This window comes from Oryzias melastigma, linkage group LG16 (assembly GCF_002922805.2).
Source record: "Oryzias melastigma strain HK-1 linkage group LG16, ASM292280v2, whole genome shotgun sequence".
Classification (NCBI taxonomy): Eukaryota; Metazoa; Chordata; class Actinopteri; order Beloniformes; family Adrianichthyidae; genus Oryzias; species Oryzias melastigma.
In genome coordinates, this window is record NC_050527.1 from 17,160,002 (window position 1) to 17,181,645 (window position 21,644).

General features: G+C 43.3%; 1 protein-coding gene across 1 annotated transcript in view; it reads right to left on the reverse strand.

Annotated features, from left to right (window-relative positions):
• Nucleotides 1-18,903, reverse strand: part of taf2 (TAF2 RNA polymerase II, TATA box binding protein (TBP)-associated factor) — a 33,070-nt gene extending 14,167 nt beyond the window's left edge. The window contains exons 1-14 of the mRNA XM_024267608.2: nucleotides 18,558-18,903; nucleotides 18,247-18,301; nucleotides 13,579-13,739; nucleotides 12,292-12,410; nucleotides 10,287-10,428; nucleotides 9,942-10,173; nucleotides 6,801-6,985; nucleotides 6,615-6,728; nucleotides 4,897-4,996; nucleotides 4,461-4,546; nucleotides 4,254-4,389; nucleotides 4,028-4,182; nucleotides 3,698-3,812; nucleotides 3,257-3,366 (exon numbers count right to left, since the gene is read on the reverse strand). Coding sequence (XP_024123376.1) covers nucleotides 3,257-3,366; nucleotides 3,698-3,812; nucleotides 4,028-4,182; nucleotides 4,254-4,389; nucleotides 4,461-4,546; nucleotides 4,897-4,996; nucleotides 6,615-6,728; nucleotides 6,801-6,985; nucleotides 9,942-10,173; nucleotides 10,287-10,428; nucleotides 12,292-12,410; nucleotides 13,579-13,739; nucleotides 18,247-18,301; nucleotides 18,558-18,607 — 1,760 coding nt within the window. The 5' untranslated portion in view covers nucleotides 18,608-18,903. The remainder of the gene's footprint in view (nucleotides 1-3,256; nucleotides 3,367-3,697; nucleotides 3,813-4,027; nucleotides 4,183-4,253; nucleotides 4,390-4,460; nucleotides 4,547-4,896; nucleotides 4,997-6,614; nucleotides 6,729-6,800; nucleotides 6,986-9,941; nucleotides 10,174-10,286; nucleotides 10,429-12,291; nucleotides 12,411-13,578; nucleotides 13,740-18,246; nucleotides 18,302-18,557) is intronic.
• Nucleotides 18,904-21,644: the final 2,741 nt, after the last annotated feature.

A 21,644-nucleotide genomic window follows, 5' to 3' on the forward strand; every position in this document is an offset into this window, starting at 1 on the left:
AGTTGGAACACACCCTCCGGTCCCCCTTCTTGAAAAGGGGAACCACCACCCCAGTCTGCCAGTCCAGTGGTACGGTTCCTGTTTGCCACGCAATGCTGCAGAGAGGTGTCAACCAAGACACTCCTACACCATCCAGAGACTTGAGGTACTCAGGGCGAACCTCATCCACCCCCGGAGCCTTGCCACCGAGGAGCTCTTTGACTACCTCAGTGACCTCAGCTTGGGTGATGGACAGTTCCATCTAGGGGTGTAACGGATCACGGATAATCTGTGGTCCGTACGGATCAGAAGCCACAATTTGGGACACGTGTGTACCGCGGACCACTCCAACCCCCACCCCCAGCAGCGCACACACCTCAGGCTCTCATAATTTAAATCAATTGTCCGTTCACATAGAATGGAATTCTCGTCAAATTCATGTCAATCCTCTCTGTTTAGACAAGTGCTGAAGTAACAGCTTCACGGCTATCTTAAAGTCTGTGAAAAAAGAAAAAGGAGACAGTCTGTCTATTGCAGCGCAGGGGGAGTGTGCGTGCTCATAAACGGAAAAAGGGGCGGGGGTGGGGGGCATCCAGTTATAGTTCTGATGAATGAGTGATGAATTTGAGGGTTTTGTTAAAATATTCGCCTGAGGCTTTTGTATGGAGCTTCAAACTAGAATAATTAGTCGTTTTATTTTGTATCAACATTAGGTTTATTAGTTACATTGAGCCATTTATGTTTTTTAATGAGGTGATCTAATAATGGTAAAATATATAAATTGAAAGAATGTTCAATAAAGTTACATACTAATAATAATAAAATAAACTTGTTAAGGTATACAAATCTGAAGTCAGGACGAGACACCACCACCTTATTTGAAGCCAGGAAAAGCCCTGCAGCTTCCGTCACAAACTTTTCTCAACTTCATAATGAATGACGGTGGATAGATGTCAGATTTATTTAATGTTAAGAAATGAATAAAAGCATCAGTACACGTTTCAATTTTTGGATTCAAAGAATCTCCCAGCTAAGAGCAGCAGCTGTCCAGCACAGGAGAAAGCCGCTCCGTAATGGACATGATTTTATGGCAAGCCAAAGAGATCAAAAATCCCCAGCAAAAGCGGGCGCAACACGGCCACATTTTACAGATAATTATTATTTTAAATATTTAAATGTTCCCAGTTAGTTTCATTAAAGCAATTAATACAAAAAATGTTTTATCTGTTTTATTTATGATTTAATTTGGACATTAATTGAGTGGGATGAGAACATTTGTACTTTAAGGGAACTCCTGATAGATTTGGTATTTTCAACACTATTTTTAGGCATTCTTTTCTCTCAGTTTTTGTAGATTTGGTCTAAAGACATGCAAATGTAATCAGAAACTACATGTTTTAGCATTTTGTTTGTGTTCAAACTTTAAAGATGTTTTGTTTTAATAAATAGGTCTCAATGAGAAAAGTTTTGATGTTGCATATATAGATATTGTGTGTGGGAAGTACTTTATATTCATGTTGAATATATGATTTGAAGCATTTCCAAAAATTTATTTAGCTTTCATTTTGTTGTTGTTTTTTTTTTTTTTTTTACTTTTTACTGATCCGAAAAATGATCCAAACCGTGACACGATCCGAACCGTGAGTTTTGTGATCAGTTACACCCCTAGTTCCACCCCAGTTTCCTCAGCCTCTGCTTCCTCAACGGAAGGCGTGTCAGCAGGGTTGAGGAGATCCTCAAAGTATTCCTTCCACCGCCCGACAATGTCCCCAGTTGAGGTCAGCAGATCCCCACCTGCACTGAAAACGGTGCCTGCAGAAAACTGCTTTCCCCTCCTGAGGCGCCGGATGGTTTGCCAGAATCTCTTTGAGGCCAACCGATAGTCCTTCTCCATGGCCTCACCAAACTCCTCCCAGGACCGAGTTTTTGCCTCCAACACAGCCCGGGCCGCAGCTCGCTTAAACTGCCGGTACCTGTCAGCTGCCTCTGGAGTCCCACAAGCCAACCAGGCCTGATAGGACTCCTTCTTCAGCTTGACGGCATCCCTTACTTCCGGTGTCCACCACCGGGTTCGGGGGTTGCCGCCACGACAGGCACCAGAGACCTTGCGACCGCAGTTCTAGAAAGCAGCAGAGACAATAGAGGTGGAGAACATGGTCCACTCGGACTCTATGTCACCAACCTCCCTCGGTACCTGCTTGAAGTTTTCCCGGATGTGGGAGTTAAAGACCTCCCTGACGGAGGGCTCAGCCAGACGTTCCCAGCAGACCCTGACAGTACGTTTAGGTCTGCCAAGTGTTTCCGGCCTCCTTCCCCGCCAGCGAATCCAGCTCACCACCAGGCAGTGATCAGTGGACAGCTCTGCCCCTCTCTTTACCCGAGTGTACAAAACACACGGCCGGAGATCGCCTGAAACGACTACAAAGGCTGTGCGTGGAGGTGAGCCCAACTATATCTTGCCGGTATCTCTCAACCTCTCGCACCAGCTCAGGCTCCTTCCCTCCCAGAGAGGTGACATTCCATGTCCCAAGAGCCAAATTCCATCCCCAGGGTTTGGGCCGCCGAGGCACTCGCCTTCGACCGCCGCCCAAACCACAATGCACCGGCCGCTTCAGAGCTCCCCTGCAGGTGGTGGGCCCACTGGGGACTGATCCCACGTCGCTCCTTCGGGCTGGACATGACCGGGGCCCGTGGGAGGAGCCCTGGCCACCAGGGGCTCACCTCCGAGCCCAAACCCCATTCTTTTATCCCCAGTTACTGTAGACAAAAGAATATAGCCTAAAAACTGGAGCTAAAGCTCCTGTGTTAAAGGATTTAACAGACTGTTTTCATCCACTCAAACTGCCGCCAGCATCGAGCACACGTGCACAGGGTGAGTGCGCACGGACCCAAACTGAACGACTAATAAAATAATATCATTTTTATTAGAGCTTGTTACACCTGCACACGGACAGGAATTTTGGAGTCGTGGAGATTGAGTTTTTTTCTCTTCCAGTCACAGAACGGCAAGGAGAATCGATGCGACCAAGAATTTTCTTTTTTAGGCACACCAATGAAAAATTTAGTCACAAATGCGACCAATTTGGTCACACTCTAAAGCCCTGCTTTGAAGCCACATTTCCTGCAATTTGCACCAAATCACATCAGCGGGAAGACTTTGGGGCATGATTCAAAATCTGACCATCCTCTGCTTATGGATGTTAGACATTTACTTAAATAATCAAAGGTCAGGTCTTTGGAGTGCATGTCAACGGCTTGATGCTTTACTGAGCTGTACCTTCTACTTTTTGAATGACAAGGGATGTCATGTTTGAGGCTGTTTTCCTCTATCTGCAGCGTGTGGTTGAAAGAACCGTCCAGTTCTTGTACCGTCACCTTGATCGGACCCTGCAAGGAAAAGTTTGTCATTGAGAAGGGAAGGTGGGAAAAGCTGAAACATAATGGTTAGTGGCAGCCAGGTACAGCAGTGAGAAGTCCCTGGAGACGCAAAGGTCTCTTCATGCTCTAAAAACATGAAGGCTTTAGGACCATGAGGACAACCCTGCTGGACAGGAACTCTTCGGACTCTAGAGAAACAACAAAAGCTGAAGTGATGGAGGTTCTACAGCTGAAAGCCTTAAAACAGCTTCACCTCTGCTGTGTTGTCTTCTTGAACCTGACACACAGACTCAACAGCTGCTCAGGATGGAGACAACACTGCACCCTGGGTTGTTCTTACCACATATTTCTGAGTCCCAGACGATGTGTAGTCCTGTCGGATCTCCAGTTCCAGAACGTTTCTCTTCCTGTTAAAGGCAAAGCTGCCAAAGAACTTCACCACACCGCTCTGGTCTCTGGGTGTGAAAGGTCAAGGTTCAAACCCGTTAGCATCTACCAAAACCACCATCTCAGCCATCCACCCAGTTTAATGCAGATTCCTCTGGTATGAAGCACCAGCTTTCATGTCAGAGCTCCAGGCATTTCCATGCCTCATAGATCCTGTAGCATGGACTGGTCCTCTGTTCTTCACTATGACAACTGAAGCTTCACAAGTTTTCTAACAGGATACACCCATTGCTTGATGAGGGGCCCGATGTCTTTGCCAGAGACGTTGGAGATGGACTTGAGGAAGCCATAAGTGGATAGCAGCATCTGGCTCCACATGTGGCTCTGGTACTTCTGCGATGACGCCGTGCTGGCCAGGCTCAGCAGTTTGTTGAAGACCTTACACGTAGAGAGTGGACGTGAGACAGCGGCTTCAAGAGTGACGGCCACAAGAAGGAGCAGCAGCTCACCTGCAGCATGAACTCCATGCTGATTCGGTTTTCTATCAGCCTCATCACCAGGTGAGCTTTGCACTGGAACATCTTGTAGTACTCCCAAGACATGGTGTGGGGGTGCTTAATGGAGAAGTGCAGGTGGGGGGTGGGACTGAAGGAAGAGAAGTGCAGTCAGAGGGTTATTCCAAAGAGAGCTGACAAAGCAGGTTCCTGGGTCATCACCTGTCCTTGTCTTTGCATCCAGTGAAGGTGGGGTGCAGCAGCACACCTCCCATTTTCAGCTCGTACTCAACAATCTTGTCCAGCTCCTGGAGGATTAGAACACCAGGAGAAACAAATCAATCAGGAACTTCGCTGTTTCAGTTTTTCAAGTCATCATTTGCATTCGACAGTTTACATCAAAGTGAGTTTAACATGACTGCAGAGGTCTTCTATTGACACTGACGACACCAAAATATTCTCAGAATGATGTGAGAAAGGATACAGCAGAGGCCGACGGCATGACACTCAGCAAAAGGCTATTCAGAGGATGACGTTTCTGGCCAGAGAGGGTCTGCAGCTTTCTTCTAAAACTTAATATCTAAATGTTTTAGAAATGACAGACAGCTTTCCTACATTTCTGGAAAGAAGTACAGAACATTTTTAAAGCAGCAGCTACCTCTTTGATCCAATGTCGATATTCGTTTACTCCAAAGGTCTTCTTCAGGTACAGGCCGTAGATATAACCAGAGATGCCCTTCAGCACCCACTCGTCCGCCCTGCAGAAGAGCAGTAATTGATCCCACTGCCACAGATTCAGACTAAACCACTCTTTATGTTCAACAATTAGGTGTTTTTAAGGATTTTAGTTAAAAAAAAACAAATCAGACAGAGAAAAGATAGAACTGATGTTGGTTTTTAAGCAAAATCTAATTTGTTGAGATTTTTAAACATGTTTGCTGATTCCAAGAACCAATATTCAAACGATATCCTTCAGTGACTATACAAACAAAAAAACTAAAAGTCTGTAATGTTGGAGCCATCAGTAGGGCTGCAACAAAATATTATTTTAAATAGTCGACTGATCACCGATTATTTTTTTCCAACTAGTCGACTAATCGGGTCATGCACAAAGTGAATGTAAAACAAACATCATTAGCTTTAAACGAACAAAAAATGAAAACAATGATGATGATAGTTTATTAAACTTTAATGATTCGTATAGCCTCTGTCCTTCATTAGTTGCTGGTATTAAAACAAGTTTAAATCTAATGAGGTCGGCATCTGAAACTAGGAACTATTTTTCACTAAAGATGAAGTTTTGGTCTCACTGACTCAAATATAAAAAGTGCCTTTCATTGGTGCTGAAGGCTCACAACTTTGTTCAACTTTACTACACTCTGACTCCATATAATATAAAGTAAAGACTAATCGATTATTAAAGTATCCGTCGACTATTTTAATAGTTGATAAGTCGACTAATCGTGGCAGCCCAAGCCATCAGTGAAATAAATACTGAGCCACCCAGAACTGTAAATGTTTCTCCACATGTAAAGTATGTTCCAGCTGCGCTGATGCTTTCACCTTCATCATGGCCACATTCTCAGAGCAGAGCTGCAGCCGCTAAAGGACACTGTCACCACTAGGCAACTTTCTATGTTATGTAGTTGTGCGTCCCTGAATTATGTTATTGTTTTTGTTAATCTGCATCCCTAATTTAACTTCTGTTTCAATTTCACCAGACAAAAACAAAGACACAAGAAAAGAAAGAACAAATCCCATTAGAAACTTGTGGTTAAACAGATCCTCAGCTTTGTCTAGATTTTACAGGATCCCTGTGTACATCTGCTCTCTTCTGTGGGACACAGACTGCTGAACCGACGACGTTCTGTCAGCAGATCAATGTTCCACACCAGATTTGATCGAAGAGCCGTGCAGTTCATTTAAGCTCAGTGGTTTCACGCATTTCAGCCCTTCTGTTGCCATGAATTTATTTGGATGCATTTCTGACACTGATCTAAACTACAGCCAGGTGGAAACCTGACCAAAAAAAGCTCTTCCTACATTCTTCCTCACTTTGAGTGTGATTTTTGTCGACAGGTAAATTACTGCAGCTGTGTCCCATTACACCCTATCCTCAATAAAAAGGTGGTTACAGGAACCCCTGGGTTCTCACAGGCAGAAACAAAGCTTGAAAAGTTGCCTTGCAGAGCAGAAGTCTCTGTTCTGAACCCAACCATCGATCTTAGCATCTGCCAGAACTCTGAGGGGCAGAAGCTGCAAAGACCCATGCGACCTCTGAGCCAACATGAGGGTGGAGCGGGACAGAGAAGTCTCCAGGACCTCCCCTAACGTGATGCAAATGGCTTTTCCTCAGCCACACCTGAGCTGACCCACCATGACATTCTGGAGATGAAACAGCCAAAGAACTGCTGAGCCAGGGCCTGGGCCAGACAGCGGCGAGTCAGCGGGGTCTGGTCAATGATCATGGGGCTGTGCAGCAGGTTGGTGCTGAAACAGTGGTGTCACAGTGAATACACTAAAGAACAGGGCCAGTCATTCTGGATATGTGCTCATCCATACCTGAAGATGCTCATGGAGGCATAGGAAGACACCTGGACGTAGGCTTCATCCACAAAGACGGTTTTGAAACAGGAGTAAGGGTAGCGGCACGTCAGGATCTCCTCGTAGAACTCAAAGATCTCATGCAAGTAGGACATGGAGTGTTTGAGAAGAGGAAGCAGCTGCGGCAGGCAGAAATGGGTGACCTGAGGAGCAGGAAAGCCCGGTCACATGCGTCCACCACAAATGATCATTAAACACACTCAGGCTGATCATTAGAACAGCAGACACAGCCTGCCAGATGCGGTTTCAGGGACACCTGCTGGCCAAAAGAAGTATCCACACAAAAAAAGAACGTTTAAGAAAGCACAACAATGCCAAGTACTCCCTCCAGGGAGTACTTGGCATTGCAAGGAAGAACGGGCATTGAATAAAGGTGAAGTCTCAGGGTCCAAGACTACACAACAATGAACACAGTACTTTAAGTTGGGCTGCATGGAGGTGTTTTTCTCTGGGAAGTCCCACTTCCTCCCACAATATGATGCTTCATAGGTTCATTGAGGATTCTTTTTTGTCCTTCATATACGAATGTGTCTGACTCTGTGGTCCAGTGATGGAGCGGTACACCGCTGAGAGCAAACCCAGAACCATTCTGAACCACAGACAAGGAGATGCTGCAAGTCCTCAGTGCTGATAGCTTGCTAAATATTAGCTAAAGGCCAAATAACCCTAAAAACAGTAGTAGCCGAAGATTCTGAATTCTGTTTTTAGCTGAAAGTATGGAGAAGTTCACAAGTTTTAAAGTGCAAAAGTTAATGAAGGATATGAGCAACTTCTCATTCATTTCCTTCTGGAGCATATTTTGCTGAATATTTAAAAAATTATGAAGTTTATGAATACAAAAGTACAAGCAGAAATGTCCTGAATGAACTGAACATTTTCAGAACAAGATTACTGAAATCGTTGAAAGTGGGGTTTAGTTTTTACTTGTCAAGAAACGTACGGAAAGGTGGAGGAAAATCACTATAGTGTGAATGCTGTAAAGCATTCACACAATTACAACAGGAGCGACACGCAGCAGCAGGACTAACACAGATCAAAACAGACATGAATCAAGATAGTCTGAAAATATCAGAATGATTCTGTAGTAAATGCTATTCCACAGAGTATTTATCGTCCTTTTAGAAATGTTGTGGTGAGATAAATGTAATTTCTGTCCATTATTTTTTAGATCTGTTCTTCATTCAGTAGAGAGCAGCACGTACGTGGACCACGGCTCATCCTGAGGACAGACATCCTGGACCAGCGGGTGATCACAAAATCATGTTTATATGTTACCCTTTAACACTGGAGCACCAGTGATTTTGTTCTTTGATTGACCTGTACATTCTGAATTTGAAAAGCGACTCATCAAGCAAATGGTAGTGGTTTATTAGTTCTGGCAGTCATTTGAGTGAAAATATTGGAAATAACTTTTTTGTATAAAAGTCTCTTCATGCTGATAAGATCACGGATTGGTCCAGACCATTAGACCACCATCACGTGACATGTGGGATATGACACACATGCACCATAACGATGCACAGAGTCTCCCCTAGTAGAACCGGGGAGGTCCAAACAAGTACGCCAAGAATCATAAAACGGGCTGCAATATTTGCAATCAACCGCAAAAACGTCGACAACAGAATAATCTGATCGAGGGGGATCATCACAGGATAACGATTGTTATTTTAATACAGAGAGATCAGGCTGGGAAGCGTGAAGTTTGTGCTAAAGTGGGTGCTCACGAGTAGCATGCTAGTTTGTTGTTAAATAAATAAATAAATAAAAAGAAAGTGGTTATTCGCACGTCATTTTTTCTAAATACATCCTGCCAATGTTGAACTTCTTTCTGGTCGCACGGGCCGGATGAAGTCCTGCTAGAATATGCAGATCACTTTCTGCTCAGTGACATAAACACTGAGGAGAGCAGATGTTAGTGAAGGAGCTGTCAATGAAAAATAATTAATAATAGCCCGAGCAGATCTCAACACTTTTTTTTTTCTCTTTTTATAAAAATAAACTTTATTGTAAAGATCAGTTTCAGTACAGAAAAACGGTGCAAAATAGTCGTTAATCTAAGTGGCGTAACCGTAGTGTGATGTCATCACTAGTTGTAAGCCCCTGAGCCGATCCTGCAGGCCGAGCACATGTGGTACCTACACCAGATCTCCAGGTAATTCTATCCGGCCCTCCGGATCATTTTATTTTATTGTTATTAATGGCCCGATGTTATCTTGAACTCATTTCTAACTTGTATAATTTTGACAAAATATATTTTTATGGAGAGTAAAATATTGAAAGTTATTTAAGGTTTAAGTCAATTTACTCTGGAATAATATTCCTGCCTTTTTATTATTCATTATGTTAAAAAGTTACAGTTCTAAAGTTTCAAAAAATGGCATTCTGCTAGCTTTTTGGACTATTTACTAAGATTTTTTAGACTATTTTGGAGTTTAGCTAACGTGTCAGCTACATGCTAGCTGTTTTGGCTAACCTAAGTTGTTTTTAGGCTAATTTGGCATTTAGCTAATATTTTAGCTGGCTACCAGCTTCAGTGATTTCAGCTATCAACTTCTGAGTTTTTAGTTATCAACTCCAGCGTTTTTCTAACGGCGGGCAGAATATATCGGTTTGTCACACATCTGGCACTCATTGTGGTTAAAAAGGCATGTGCAGTGACAGAGGATGTTCGACTAGCCTTTCTGCATGTCAATCAAGTGACAAACTTCACAATAATTATTCACTGACAGACGGTAATTGTTTTTAAATACATTTTTATTTGTTTATTTTTCATGGCCTGAGATCCACGCATTAGCATAATTTCATTTGTCAGTTTATATCTTGAATAACTTGTACTAAAGAAAAAATATCATGAAAAAAAAATGTAAAGATTATTTAAAAAGTACCAGAGCAAGAATGGTTATTCTAACAGCTGTTTATTTCTCTATAGAAGTCTATGGGATTTTGGCTTCTTGGAGCCAGCAGGTACTTCCTGTTTAGAATGCAAGGGGGCGGAGTCACTCAGTCCAGGTCTCATATATCTCATATATCGATCTTTGTTTCATTAGTTGAAACTGAACTCGACCTGTTTGCTCGCTTGAGTTTGTCATCAAAACCCACCTCGTGCATGTAGGGGTCCACCAGGATCTCAAAGGGACCCACAGCCAGTGAGATGTTGGGAGCCGCTGTGGGAATGGGAAGTACATAATGGAAGGTTTTCTTCCTCATGTCATGTGTGTAGATGGTTTCAACCAGGTCTCCACAGGATACAGCCACCATGGACGCATCCACGGTGAACTCCAGCTTCCACGTGCACAGCTCTGAGTAGGAGTCCACACAGGGGAACCAGAACCTGGAAAAGGGAGGAGGTGGTCATTCTTTGGTACTTAGAACCAAAACACAAGACAGAAGCTGTAGCTGTGCTGCTCCGCAGTTTACTCTGTTTCTGTACAAGCAGAGAGTCACCTGGTGGAGTTCTGGTAGCCAAAGGAGAAAACGTGAGCAGCCCTCTCTGCCATACTGCCCTCCACATCTGGAACAACAAAGTGCAGACCTCCTTTCGGCTGATCCAGGGAGAAGTCTATGTACACCTTCAACACCTTCAGCTCTGCAGACAAAGACAGAAAATGATTCTGGAACTTCTGCTCTTGTCAGCAAACTGAGAAAAGAAACTCTGCTCCCTAGGGCTCCGGAGGAGCAGTATTGTCTAGTGCAGGGGTATGAACCCTGCGGCTCCAGATCCACATGCGACTCTTTTATCTCTTCATGGTGGCTCCAAACATAAAATGAGTCATGGAGACTGCTGATCCAGACATGTCGACCATCAGAGTCAGCAGCTCCTGATAATGTCTGTCTAACCAAAACTACCTAAATAAAACAAGTAAACAAAGCCTGAAAACTAAGACTTATCAATCCCAAACTAACATAACAAAACCCAGCAGTCCAAGACTGTTGGGGACAAAATAGTATTTTTTAAAGTAAAGATTACTTAAATTTAGATCAGTTAAATTTATAAATTGATGTCTGAGGTTCACATAGATGATAAACTATAAAGGTTTTTACATCCCTGTGGACCTGAAGACGTCTTGTTTGTTCAACTCTACCTCCAGAATGAACAGATTTTATATGTAAAACTTTGGTAAAAAAAATGATATTAAAAAAAAACAAGGTCATGCATGCAAATCCAAATCTCCTAAAGCCTAAAGTAAGACTATGCGGCTCCTTCTAGGCTTTGATCAGTAGAAAACAAGTCCAAATGGCTCTTTTACTGATAAAGGTTGCTGACCCCTGGTCTAGTGGTCCCAACAGAGAATTTAAGGAGGACCAATCCTTCACATTTCAGCTAGGGTTAGATATTAGGGGTGTTTGAGAAGACCCAGGGCCTCGCCTGGATCATCAACAAGACCAGGCGGCTGCAGGTGGGGAAAGGTGCCAGAGATGAAGGGGAACACAGAGCTGGAGCGAGACTGAGCGATAACGGGAAGTAGGGGTTGTCCCCCCTTGGTATGATCTGTACTATTATGTCTTCTATATTCATTTTAATGTTTTGTAATGCATGTATTTTTAATCAATAAGTACTTCGATTTCTCTCCGCACATTATATTTGTATTGTATATTCTTAGCTTTATATGTTTAACATCTGTTCAGGGAAAACAGATGAAAATCAATCTGGTTCATTGCAGGCGATGCCGTTAATGTGCACTGTCCCAGAGAAATACATACCATTCAAATGAAAGGCAACAATAAAACACATAACCACAGATGATTTGTGGTTTTTGAACATATGAGTTCATTTTGTTCCATAAATGCAAATGTCTGTCTAATGTTTAGCATTAAACCCAAAATTATTATTAGTAGAAAAAAACAAAATAATTTATTGTTTCAAGTTAAATAATCTCTAATAAAAGAGGTCATCTAAGCGATGTTGATTTCAATTACAACCATTTATTTAAATAGAAAATGTTGCTTATTTCTTCGTCAGTGATTCACTTTTTGCAGAAAGTTACAAAATACAAAGATTTCCTTTATTTAGCTCCATTCATTTCTGATCAAGATACCATTTCCCACAATGCACTGTTTTGTAGTCATCCAGGGGGCTTGCAGACAGCATAGTACCAAATTTCTAGCAGAGTACCACGGCGCTTGCACCCGCCGCTTTCTCGCAATATTTTATAATGATAAAAAAAAAAAAAAAAAAAAAACTACCCAAAATGCAACACACATCAGTCGATCTGTGCAGCGCTGCGTCCGCCTGGGTGATCTCAAACACACCTATGATGACATCATGAGTTGCTGCCAAATTTAACATCAAAACACAAGTTTCTGAGAGTCACTGTGACCATGGAAACAGCTAGCCTGCTTTCAAGTTCTATTGTCTGAGTTCAGACAAATCATTTCCAACTAAAGAAGAAACTCAGTCAAATGACACTAAGAACTATGATGCCCCACTGTACTCTGGTCCCCATCTCACCATCTCCCTGTTTCCAGAGTTCAGAGGGAACTTTGATGACCAGCTCTCCGTTTCCAGCATCGGGGTCCACAGCACTCACGGCAGCCGTGTAGGCACTGGAGAAATAGTTGAGGTTCCTCCTAATCATACAGACCAAGACACAGTTCAGCCATCAAATGTGGTATAAAGATGTTCAGAAATGTGCAGGATGAGCATGCATGTAGCTGGGTTCACTATTCTCTCACTAGTTTTCAATTTCAAATAGTTCACATTGCTGCATCAGAACATACAGCAGGATCCATTAAAGTAAATGTTATAGAATTTTAATCAATTTTGATCAATACCGCTCTGATGCAACCAAAGGCTAATTGGGAAAAGTTAAACAAATTTCTGTAAAACACTTTGGCTTGTGAGAGGACGGTCCATCCATCCGTCCATCTGTCCATCCATCCATTTTCTTCCACTCATCTGAGATGGGCAGCAGTCTAAGCCAAGACACCCAGACTTCCCTCTCCCTGGTCACTTCCTCCAGCTCCTCTGGGAGGAACCCGAGAGGTTAGAAGGACAGCAGAGAGACGTAGTCTCTTTAGAGTATCCTGGGTTTTCCCCGGGGCCTCCACCCAGTGGGACATGCCTGGAACACCTCTCCAGGGAGGCATCCAGGAGACATACAGACTAGATTCCCAATCCACCTCAAAAGTGGGTGGAAGGTGATTTAGTGAATTCCATCTCTGAAATGTTCTGATGAAAGTGGAGGACTTGAACATATGGATGCATCAAAGCTTACTTTACGAGTTCAAATCCTTTAAAAAAGCTAAATAAATGAGGTGACTCAGCTAGAATATGGTTTCAAATTCACAAAGGTTGCGGCAGATTAATTTTCCCTGTGGAGAAGACAAATACGCTGGAGGACAGCGAGAGGCTTCAGTCTCCTTCTCTTTGCGCCTATAAAATTGGCTTTACTCAAAGGCACGTAGAAGTTCAGAGAAGTCCTGCTGCCTTCTGGGTCTCAGCGAGTAGTTATTGTTTTCTTGATTGCTGAAATAAATCTGTTTGATAAATACAGGAACGTTTCACTGAGGATTTTCTTTTCCTGGACATGTCTGGATCTTGATTTTCTCTCATTAAGGTATTTTGGTGTTTATGCATTTAAGACACAATAGCATTTATTATAATCCAAAGTTTTCAAATTCTGAATTTAATACACAATAACTACAAACACGTTGATAACAAGAATAAAAGCCAACTATTGAATCCCTGCAGTAAATGCTTCCCCAGAAATGCAGGAAAAGCAGCAGCTCCACTCACTGCTTGGACTCGCTGTGGCACACCTCCAGCGTGGGGTCGTTGTAGATGAACGGAGCTTCCAGGTCATTGACTCGGACTCTGTAGATGCGACACTGCTTGCTGTTCAGCTTGATCCTGTTGAGGTTGACCACGGTGGGGAAAATGGTCAGCTCCACAAAGCCCTAGACAATGCAGAACAAAAGGATGTTGGAGGAGGCGCTCGCTACAAGAATGATGCAGAGACGAGGAGAACAGGTTCTCACATTCACTGTTCTCCTGAGCAGCAGCTGAACTAATGAAGGGCCAGAGTGAACACTCTTTATGCTTTTCTGACATAAAGCTTAGCTTAGTTAGCTCGCTGTAAAAGGAAGCTCCTTCCACTGGAGAGAATAAGGTGTGGATTTTCTAGCACCAAGTTCGTTAATTTAAGGATCCACTATGAGGTGGTCTTATAACAGTAAAATAAACTTGTTTTTGTCACTTTTGACATGACACTAAATTAAGAGACCTCAGATGACTGATGATGACTAAATCTTTGGTCAGAACTCTATTAGATTAAAGGCTTATACGTCCATATTACGGATGGAGCACAGAAAAATTTTCATCCCCGTGGTACAGACGCTGTAGAACAACGGGCGATATACGGCCGCGGAATCCACGCGCATACATGTGGTACAAAATTTGGACGCTGTTACACGCGGAAATAATTTTTGAATTGCACAAAAATAGAGACCGCGGGTGACTGAGTGTAGTACCAGGGGTACAGCTGTGCAATGGCTGTGAAACAGCAATGCAACAAAAGTTTCAGTGCAAGATCGGGCCGTTGAGCGAATGCAGGCACACACGCTTGGACACCAAAATTCCGCATTCATCCACGACTGTGGCACAGCCGTCTCCCCAGCTGGACTGTGTTTGTACCACTGCTTACAGTTACTGTTTAGCGGCTGAGCGTGGGAGGACGCACTTACACGCGATTAAGGAGTGCTCTAGCAGTAGAGTGGACTACGATGTCTGTATCCCTGCGATTCCACAAGCATGCATAAAGTTGGCGTGTCTAAGCACGTGTGGCAGATTTTCCAACTTTTTTACCCGTGATATGGCCGTCAAAGCCTGTGGGACTGGGCCTTAAGCTTAAAGCATATTAAAGTGTGAATATAATCTCTATTCAGAAGCAAAGTTCTTCAATGACAGAACTCTCTCACTCGGTTTTGTCAGTAAGAAACCAGAACAAATGGTTCTTTAAAGCCTGGTTTCCACTGAGCAGTCCAGTACAGTACGGTCCAGTCAGGTATTTTGAGCATTTCCATTGTAAAATGGACACACTAAACAGTTCTGACCCGTACCTGTTGAGCAAGGCTCTAGAGTGTGACCAATTTCAACTTTTCAACAGTTAACGCAATTCACATAATTCCAGCAGATTCTGAAGTGGAGTAAACGAGGCTCAGGCTGATAAGCAGCGCTGTGCAGTTGTTAAAGTCAGCCTTCGATGAAAATCATGTTTTTTGAGTTACTAACATGTCTGTGTAGCATTTTTCTTATAAAAAAGAACAAACGCATTAAGAAACCATTTTGTTTTTGCATTTCCGAGTATTTCTCCTTTTAAATCTTCCTGACCACTTAGTCCCTTTCGGGGTCGCGGGGGTGCCGGAGCCTATCCCGGCTACTGATGGGCGAAGGCGGGGTTCACCATGGACAGGTCTCCAGTCTGTCGCAGGTCCTCAATCACACACCCATTCACTCTCACATTCACACCTAGGGGTAATTTAGAGTCACCAATGAACCTATGAAGCATGTTTTTGGACGGTGGGAGGAAGCCGGAGTCCCCGGTGAAAACCCACGCATGCACGGGGAGAACATGCGAACTCCACACGGAAAGGTCCCAGTTGATGTTTTACAGATTCCCCAGCCGGGATTCGAACCGGGGCCTTCTTGCTGTGAGGCAAGAGCGCCAACCACTGCGCCACCGTGCAGCCCGCCTTTCAAATCTCTATCAATCAAACTGTGGCAGACAGTCTGAATTTGAAAAATTATTTTTGTTTCTCTATTAGTTCGGCATGCCTCAGATGGTGCAGTGTGATTCATATGTTGTTCCTACTTTCCCACTCCCCTCCAGGAGGCTTGTCAGTGCCCCTGTTCCTGGCAGTGGACCTCGCCTCTGGCTCGTTTTGCGTCTCAGAGTGGGAGAGATTCCAGGTGACTCGTCTATTCCTGGCAGCGGACCTCGCCTCTTACACGTCTCGCATCCGCAGCCGTCCCTCAGCCCATTTGGATGAAACCCATCCAATATGTGTGAACATGTGACGGGGGCGTAGCCAGGAATTTGTGACGGGGCGGAGCCAAAAATTTGGGACGGGGGCAGAGTCAGGAATTTGTGATGGGGCAGAGCAAAAGATTTGTGCCGGGATCAAAGCCAGGAATTTGTAACGGGGCAGAGCCATGAAATGTGACGGGGGCCGGAGCTCGGAATATGTGACAGGGAGCGGAGCTAGAAATTTGTGACGAGATGGGGCCAGGACTTTGCGACGGGGGCGGAGTCAAATGTTTATGACGGGGCGGAGCAAAGAATTTGTTACTGGGGCGTAGCCAGGAATTTGTGATGGGGTGGAGCCAAAGATTTGGGACGGGGGTGGAGTCAAAGATTTGTGATGGGGATGGAGCCAAAGATTTGGGACTGTGGCGGAGTCAGGACTTTGCGACGGGGGCGGAGTCAAATGTTTATGACGGGACGGAGCAAAGAATTTGTTACTGGGGCGGAGCCAGGAATTTGTGATGGGGTGGAGCCAAAGATTTGTGATGGGGTTGGAGCCAAAGATTTGGGACTGTGGCAGAGCCAAAGATTTGTGATGGGGCGAAGCCAAAGATTTGGGACAGGGGGCAGAATCAGGAATTTGTGACATGGATGGAGCCAGGAATTTGTGATGGGGTGGAGCCAGGACTTTGTGATGGGGTGGAGCCAAAGATTTGGGACGGGGGTGGAGCCAAAGATTTGTGATGGGGATGGAGCCAAAGATTTGGGACTGTGGCGGAGTCAGGAATTTGCGATGGGGATGGAGCCAAAGATTTGGGACTGTGGCAGAGCCAAAGATTTGTGATGGGGCAAAGCCAAAGATTTGGGACTGTGGCAGAGCCAAAGATTTGTGATGGGGCGAAGCCAAAGATTTGGGACAGGGGGCAGAATCAGGAATTTGTGACATGGACGGAGCCAAAGATTTGTGATGGGGCTAAGCCAAAGATTTGCGACAGGGGGCAGAATCAGAATTTTGTGACATGGACAGAGCCAGGAATTTGTGATTGGGGCGGAGCAAAAGATTTGTGCTGGGGGCAATGCCAGGAATTTGTAACGGGGGCGGAGCTAGGAATATGTGACAGGGCGAAGCCAGGAATATGTGACGGCGGCGGAGCCAGGAATATGTGACGGCGGCGGAGGCAGGAATATGTGACGGCGGCGGAGGCAGGAATATGTGATGGCGGCGGAGCCAGGAATTTGCGATTGAATTTTTCAATGGCCTAAAAAAAATTACTGGTGGTACCAATTCACCCAGCCATGTAGAATCCGTTTTGTTAGGTTCAAATTTTTGCCAGAGACCGCAGCTGAGTCGCAGTACTTTTTAAATTTTTTTTCGCTTTAACATCCTAAAACATAATAAATGGCGGGTTATACCATTCACCTACATGAGATCGGAGTTTGGCAAAGTTAGCAGCAGAGAAGGAGGATGAAGCCATCCCGTAGCCAAAGGGACTCATCTGCCATAGCTTTACCGGTCCCGCATGGCACCTGAGCAGAAACACTTTCTGTGGGAGCCCGAGGCCACTGGGGCTGGGTTCATAAAATCGATAAATTTTGAATTTGAATTGATTTAAGCCTAATAGGTTAATAATTGATTCTTAAAAGTTATAAATCGATTTAACACATAAAGCTAAAGTCCGCTAGCTTGATGCTAAGGTTTAATGGAATTTGCCATAGGACGGCTAATGCTAATTCTCAGTCGACCTAAACATACATTGATGACTAAATTAACATCTTTATAAACTCACAGGCAGGAATTTTTCAAACTCAAAAAACGTTTTAAAAATATTTTTTAAAGCAGCAATTTGTGGTCTAAAACATTGTTATTTCTTCCTCTGGAATAAGGTGTAATACTATAGCATGATTGCCACCTAGTGGCCAAACTGAAACGTCCTCCAGGAGAATCAGAACAATGTTTACAATGTTAATGATCTGAATATTTTTGTTAGAACTTCTCCTTTAGCTGTATGGTGTTAACAATCTCTTTATTTTACTAATAAACTTTACAGTATGTGAATTGTATCAGATTAATATTAATATATTCAAATCGCATAGTAGATAATTAATGTATTTCTAAAGACATGTGCATAAATGTGTAAATTCAAATTGAATTGAATTGAACTGAAGAATCTACAAAAAATTAATCAGAATAGAACTGATTCTTGCTCTTGTGAATTGAATGGTTTCTGGAAATTATAATTGATAGGTGCCACAGTGAATTACAGAGGCTGTGTTTGAACCAACAGCACTGCTGGTGTAGCTGGAGGAGGCTCTGCAGAAGGAGGGGGTGCTGCAGAAGGAGGGGGTGCTGCAGGGTCACCAAGAGCAGCACACCCCAGCATCATTCTGTTCAGAATGTCTGCAGTTTCGTCAAACTACACTCCACATGTGGGTATACTCACAATGACTGACTTCCTCTGGAAGTTGATGTTGTTGATGCACACCACCTGGTGGGTCGTAAAAGTAAAGAAAACAGCTGTCAGTAATTCTCCATGAATCTACATTGCAGACAGAGAGCTCTCTGCTGACAGAACTGGGGCTTCGAACCCCCACCCCGGGTGTCATGGCTGGAGGGGCAGATGGCGGTCCACATCCAGCAACAGCTTCACCGGCAGGTTCCGTTTCTGAACGGACTGCCGGTGAGACTGTCACTCGGTGGGGAGTTTGTAGCCGCCCTCACCTGTTTAAAACTGAAATTCGCAGAAATACTTATAATTTAAAGGGCCGCGGGCTCTCGAAGGCTTTGTCCTTCTTCCTGTTCATGGTGGCTGTGGGTTCTGCGTGGGTCTCCGGGCCCGCTGAACAGAGAAACGCAGCTCCGAAGCCCCGGAAGAACGGCCGTCAGCCGCGGCGGGCTCCCGGCGGGGCAGAGGGACGCTCGTCGGCCTCCACAAAGCGGTCCGAGACGGTCTTTCTGGGTTTTACTGACTGTTGTTGTGGTGTCTTGCCGCCATCCGCTTCTTCCTCCTTTTCCGGTGCCGTGAGCCTCTCGCGCTGCCCCCTACAGTCATGGTGGTGGAAGTGCGCGGGGAGAGCAGAGCTGCGCGCGCAGCAGTGAAGCATGTTCAAACTCTGGCTGGATCTCTAAATGGACAACAGTACAAATAATTAGCTAATCATTGTTCATTACAGAAAAATTGATTTTCTGATCCACAATATGTTACTTAAAAAAGTGTCTATAATTTGTGATGTAATATTTTGTCTGTATAGAAACATGTTAGAAACACTCTTAAATATAGGAGTTTATAGAGCATTAAGTCTGAAATGTCAGGCACCAACTGGAATCTTTTCTCTTTTTCTTTTACAATGGGAGAAGATCTCCTGCCGTCCCTCTTACATGGACACAAAACAGGCTGGGCTTCTCAGTGTCCAATCTTTACTGAATTAAAACAAAAACTGCTTTTAGCTTGAAAACTATCCAAATGTGTTTAGCAATTGCATCAATAGTCACAGTATTGAAATGTATTACATTTTAGAGCAAGGGCACAAATAAACAAAATAAATTGTTTAGCTGTTATCAGAAATGCAACATTTTCCTCATTGAGGCTTAAACTACAACAAACTCTCCCCTTTAAATGTTGTGATTTGCCCATAATTTATCACACACATGCACTCTGCTCAAAACCACTAATATTTCATTGCTAAAACTTTTAAAAGAAAAAAGCAACAGCTGCACTCATCCCAGATCAGAATTACCGTTCAGCTCATTCTAACCTTGACCTTGTCATAAGCCTCATGTTGTTTTTCAAACCAAAAAGTCTAAGTGTGCCTCAACTGTCCAAGGTGTCCACATTCTCCTTTTAATAGCTGGGCAGCTCATGGTCAAACCCGTGACTCCAAACGGGAGCGGAGCAGCTTTAGAAAATGGATGGATCCAAAAGCCAGACGTTTGTGTACAGTTCAGTACAGATTTACACCAGCAGATGGCAACACTGCACTATTTAGATGCAAATACAGTTACTTACCACCCTTATAAGAGGATTTTTTTTCATGTTTAAATTAAGCAGAAAAGCAGAGACAGCGTGCATCCTCATCACTGTGGCCCTCTGAGTTTAACGGCTGCTCTCAATAAGACTTTCTCCACTTCGATTAGAGTTTTAATGAAACTACAGAGCTGCTTTCACAAGGTGCAATCAATTCACCAGCTCATATCTGTGGGGTAGTGACTGCTACAATGCAACAATTACAAAAGCACTTAAAGGCCCATAAGGATTCACTTTACATTTGCTTCAGCTGATGTCATTAAGCAAAACTGCAATTATTTGCAAACTGTTATAAACTTTGAGGCCTCTAAGGCAGCGGTGTCAGACTCAATCCCACAGGGGGCCAAAATCCAAAACACACCTTAGGTCGCAGGCCGAACAGGATAAACATTTATTGAACACTCTAAAACTAAACTTTGAAAGCTTTAAAACGTTTCAGAACATAAATATGAATGAAAAAGGAATGTTATTCAGAATGAATCAATTTAAACTTTAAATGTGTTTAATTATTTTGCTCTCCACAAAAATACATCCTTTCAAAATTATACAAGTTATAATAAACTTGTTTTAGTTTTGGGCACTGTCGGAGCGCGGCACATGCTGACGCCATATTTTTTTTATAACCAGAATAAATGGAGGCTGTTCCAATAAAATTCCTCCGGTGTCACATGGCTTCTTGGTCCAGGACTCGCAAAAAGTGACAATACAACGCAGAGCAGAGACGAAGATGGTTACAATAGCACTGTTCTTTTCTGGACTGAGATGTCTGAGGTCTTTCCAGGGATCTGCTGTAGCCACTCCTCCAGTTTGGAGGTCACAGCCCCGAGTGCTCCAATTACCACGGGCACCACTGTCACTTTCACCTTCCAAGCTTTCTCCAGTTCCTCTCTGAGTCCCTGGTATTTCTCCAGTTTCTCATGTTCCTTCTTCTTGATGTTACCATGGCTTGGTACTGCCACATCCACCACAACGGCTTTCCTCTGTTCTTTATCCACCACTACAATGTCTGGTTCTTCATTAACATCCTGTCCGTCTGGATCTGGAAGTCCCACAGGATCTTTGCTCTCTCATTCTCTACCACTTTCTGAGATGTTTCCCATTTTGACTTTGGGGTTTCCAGTCCATATTCTGTACATGTTTCTGTATATTATTCCAGTTATACCTTGCTGTGGCGCTCCATTTTCCCAGTCAGCATCTTCCACCCTGCAGTTATGTGCTGTATTGTTTCCTATTCACCCCCCCCCCCCCCACACACACACAGTATATATATATATATATATATATATATATATTTTTTTTTTAATAGGTTTTAAATATCCAAAAATATTTTGCTGTCTGTAAAATATTTCCTGTCAAAATTGTACAAATATGATCATGCAGGAGAACTAAACAAACAAACCATGGAAATAAAAATTGTGCTTTTCAGAAATAAACAAATCAAATCATTTTAAGGTTTTGATAAAACATTAAAAACCCCAGTAACTTTTCAGTTGAAATTACTCCAAAATATTTGGTGTTTTCTTAATTTTGTGGAATACCAACAGTAGGAATCCTCACAAAAACTTTTTATTGATTTTTTTTTAATTCATTTTTTTTATTGTTCTTTGTTTCAAACTCAAAACGAAAATAAAATAAGAATTTAAAAATACAAAAAATACAAAATAAGCATAAGAATCTAAAAATACAAATGTAAGAATTGAAAAATACAAATATACAAGTAAAGCAAACAATGTGCATGAAAAGTAGTGGGTAGAAGAAAATTCTTTTGTGGTCCCACCCCTTTCTACAACATTTTTTGTTACCTTGTCTATAAATGC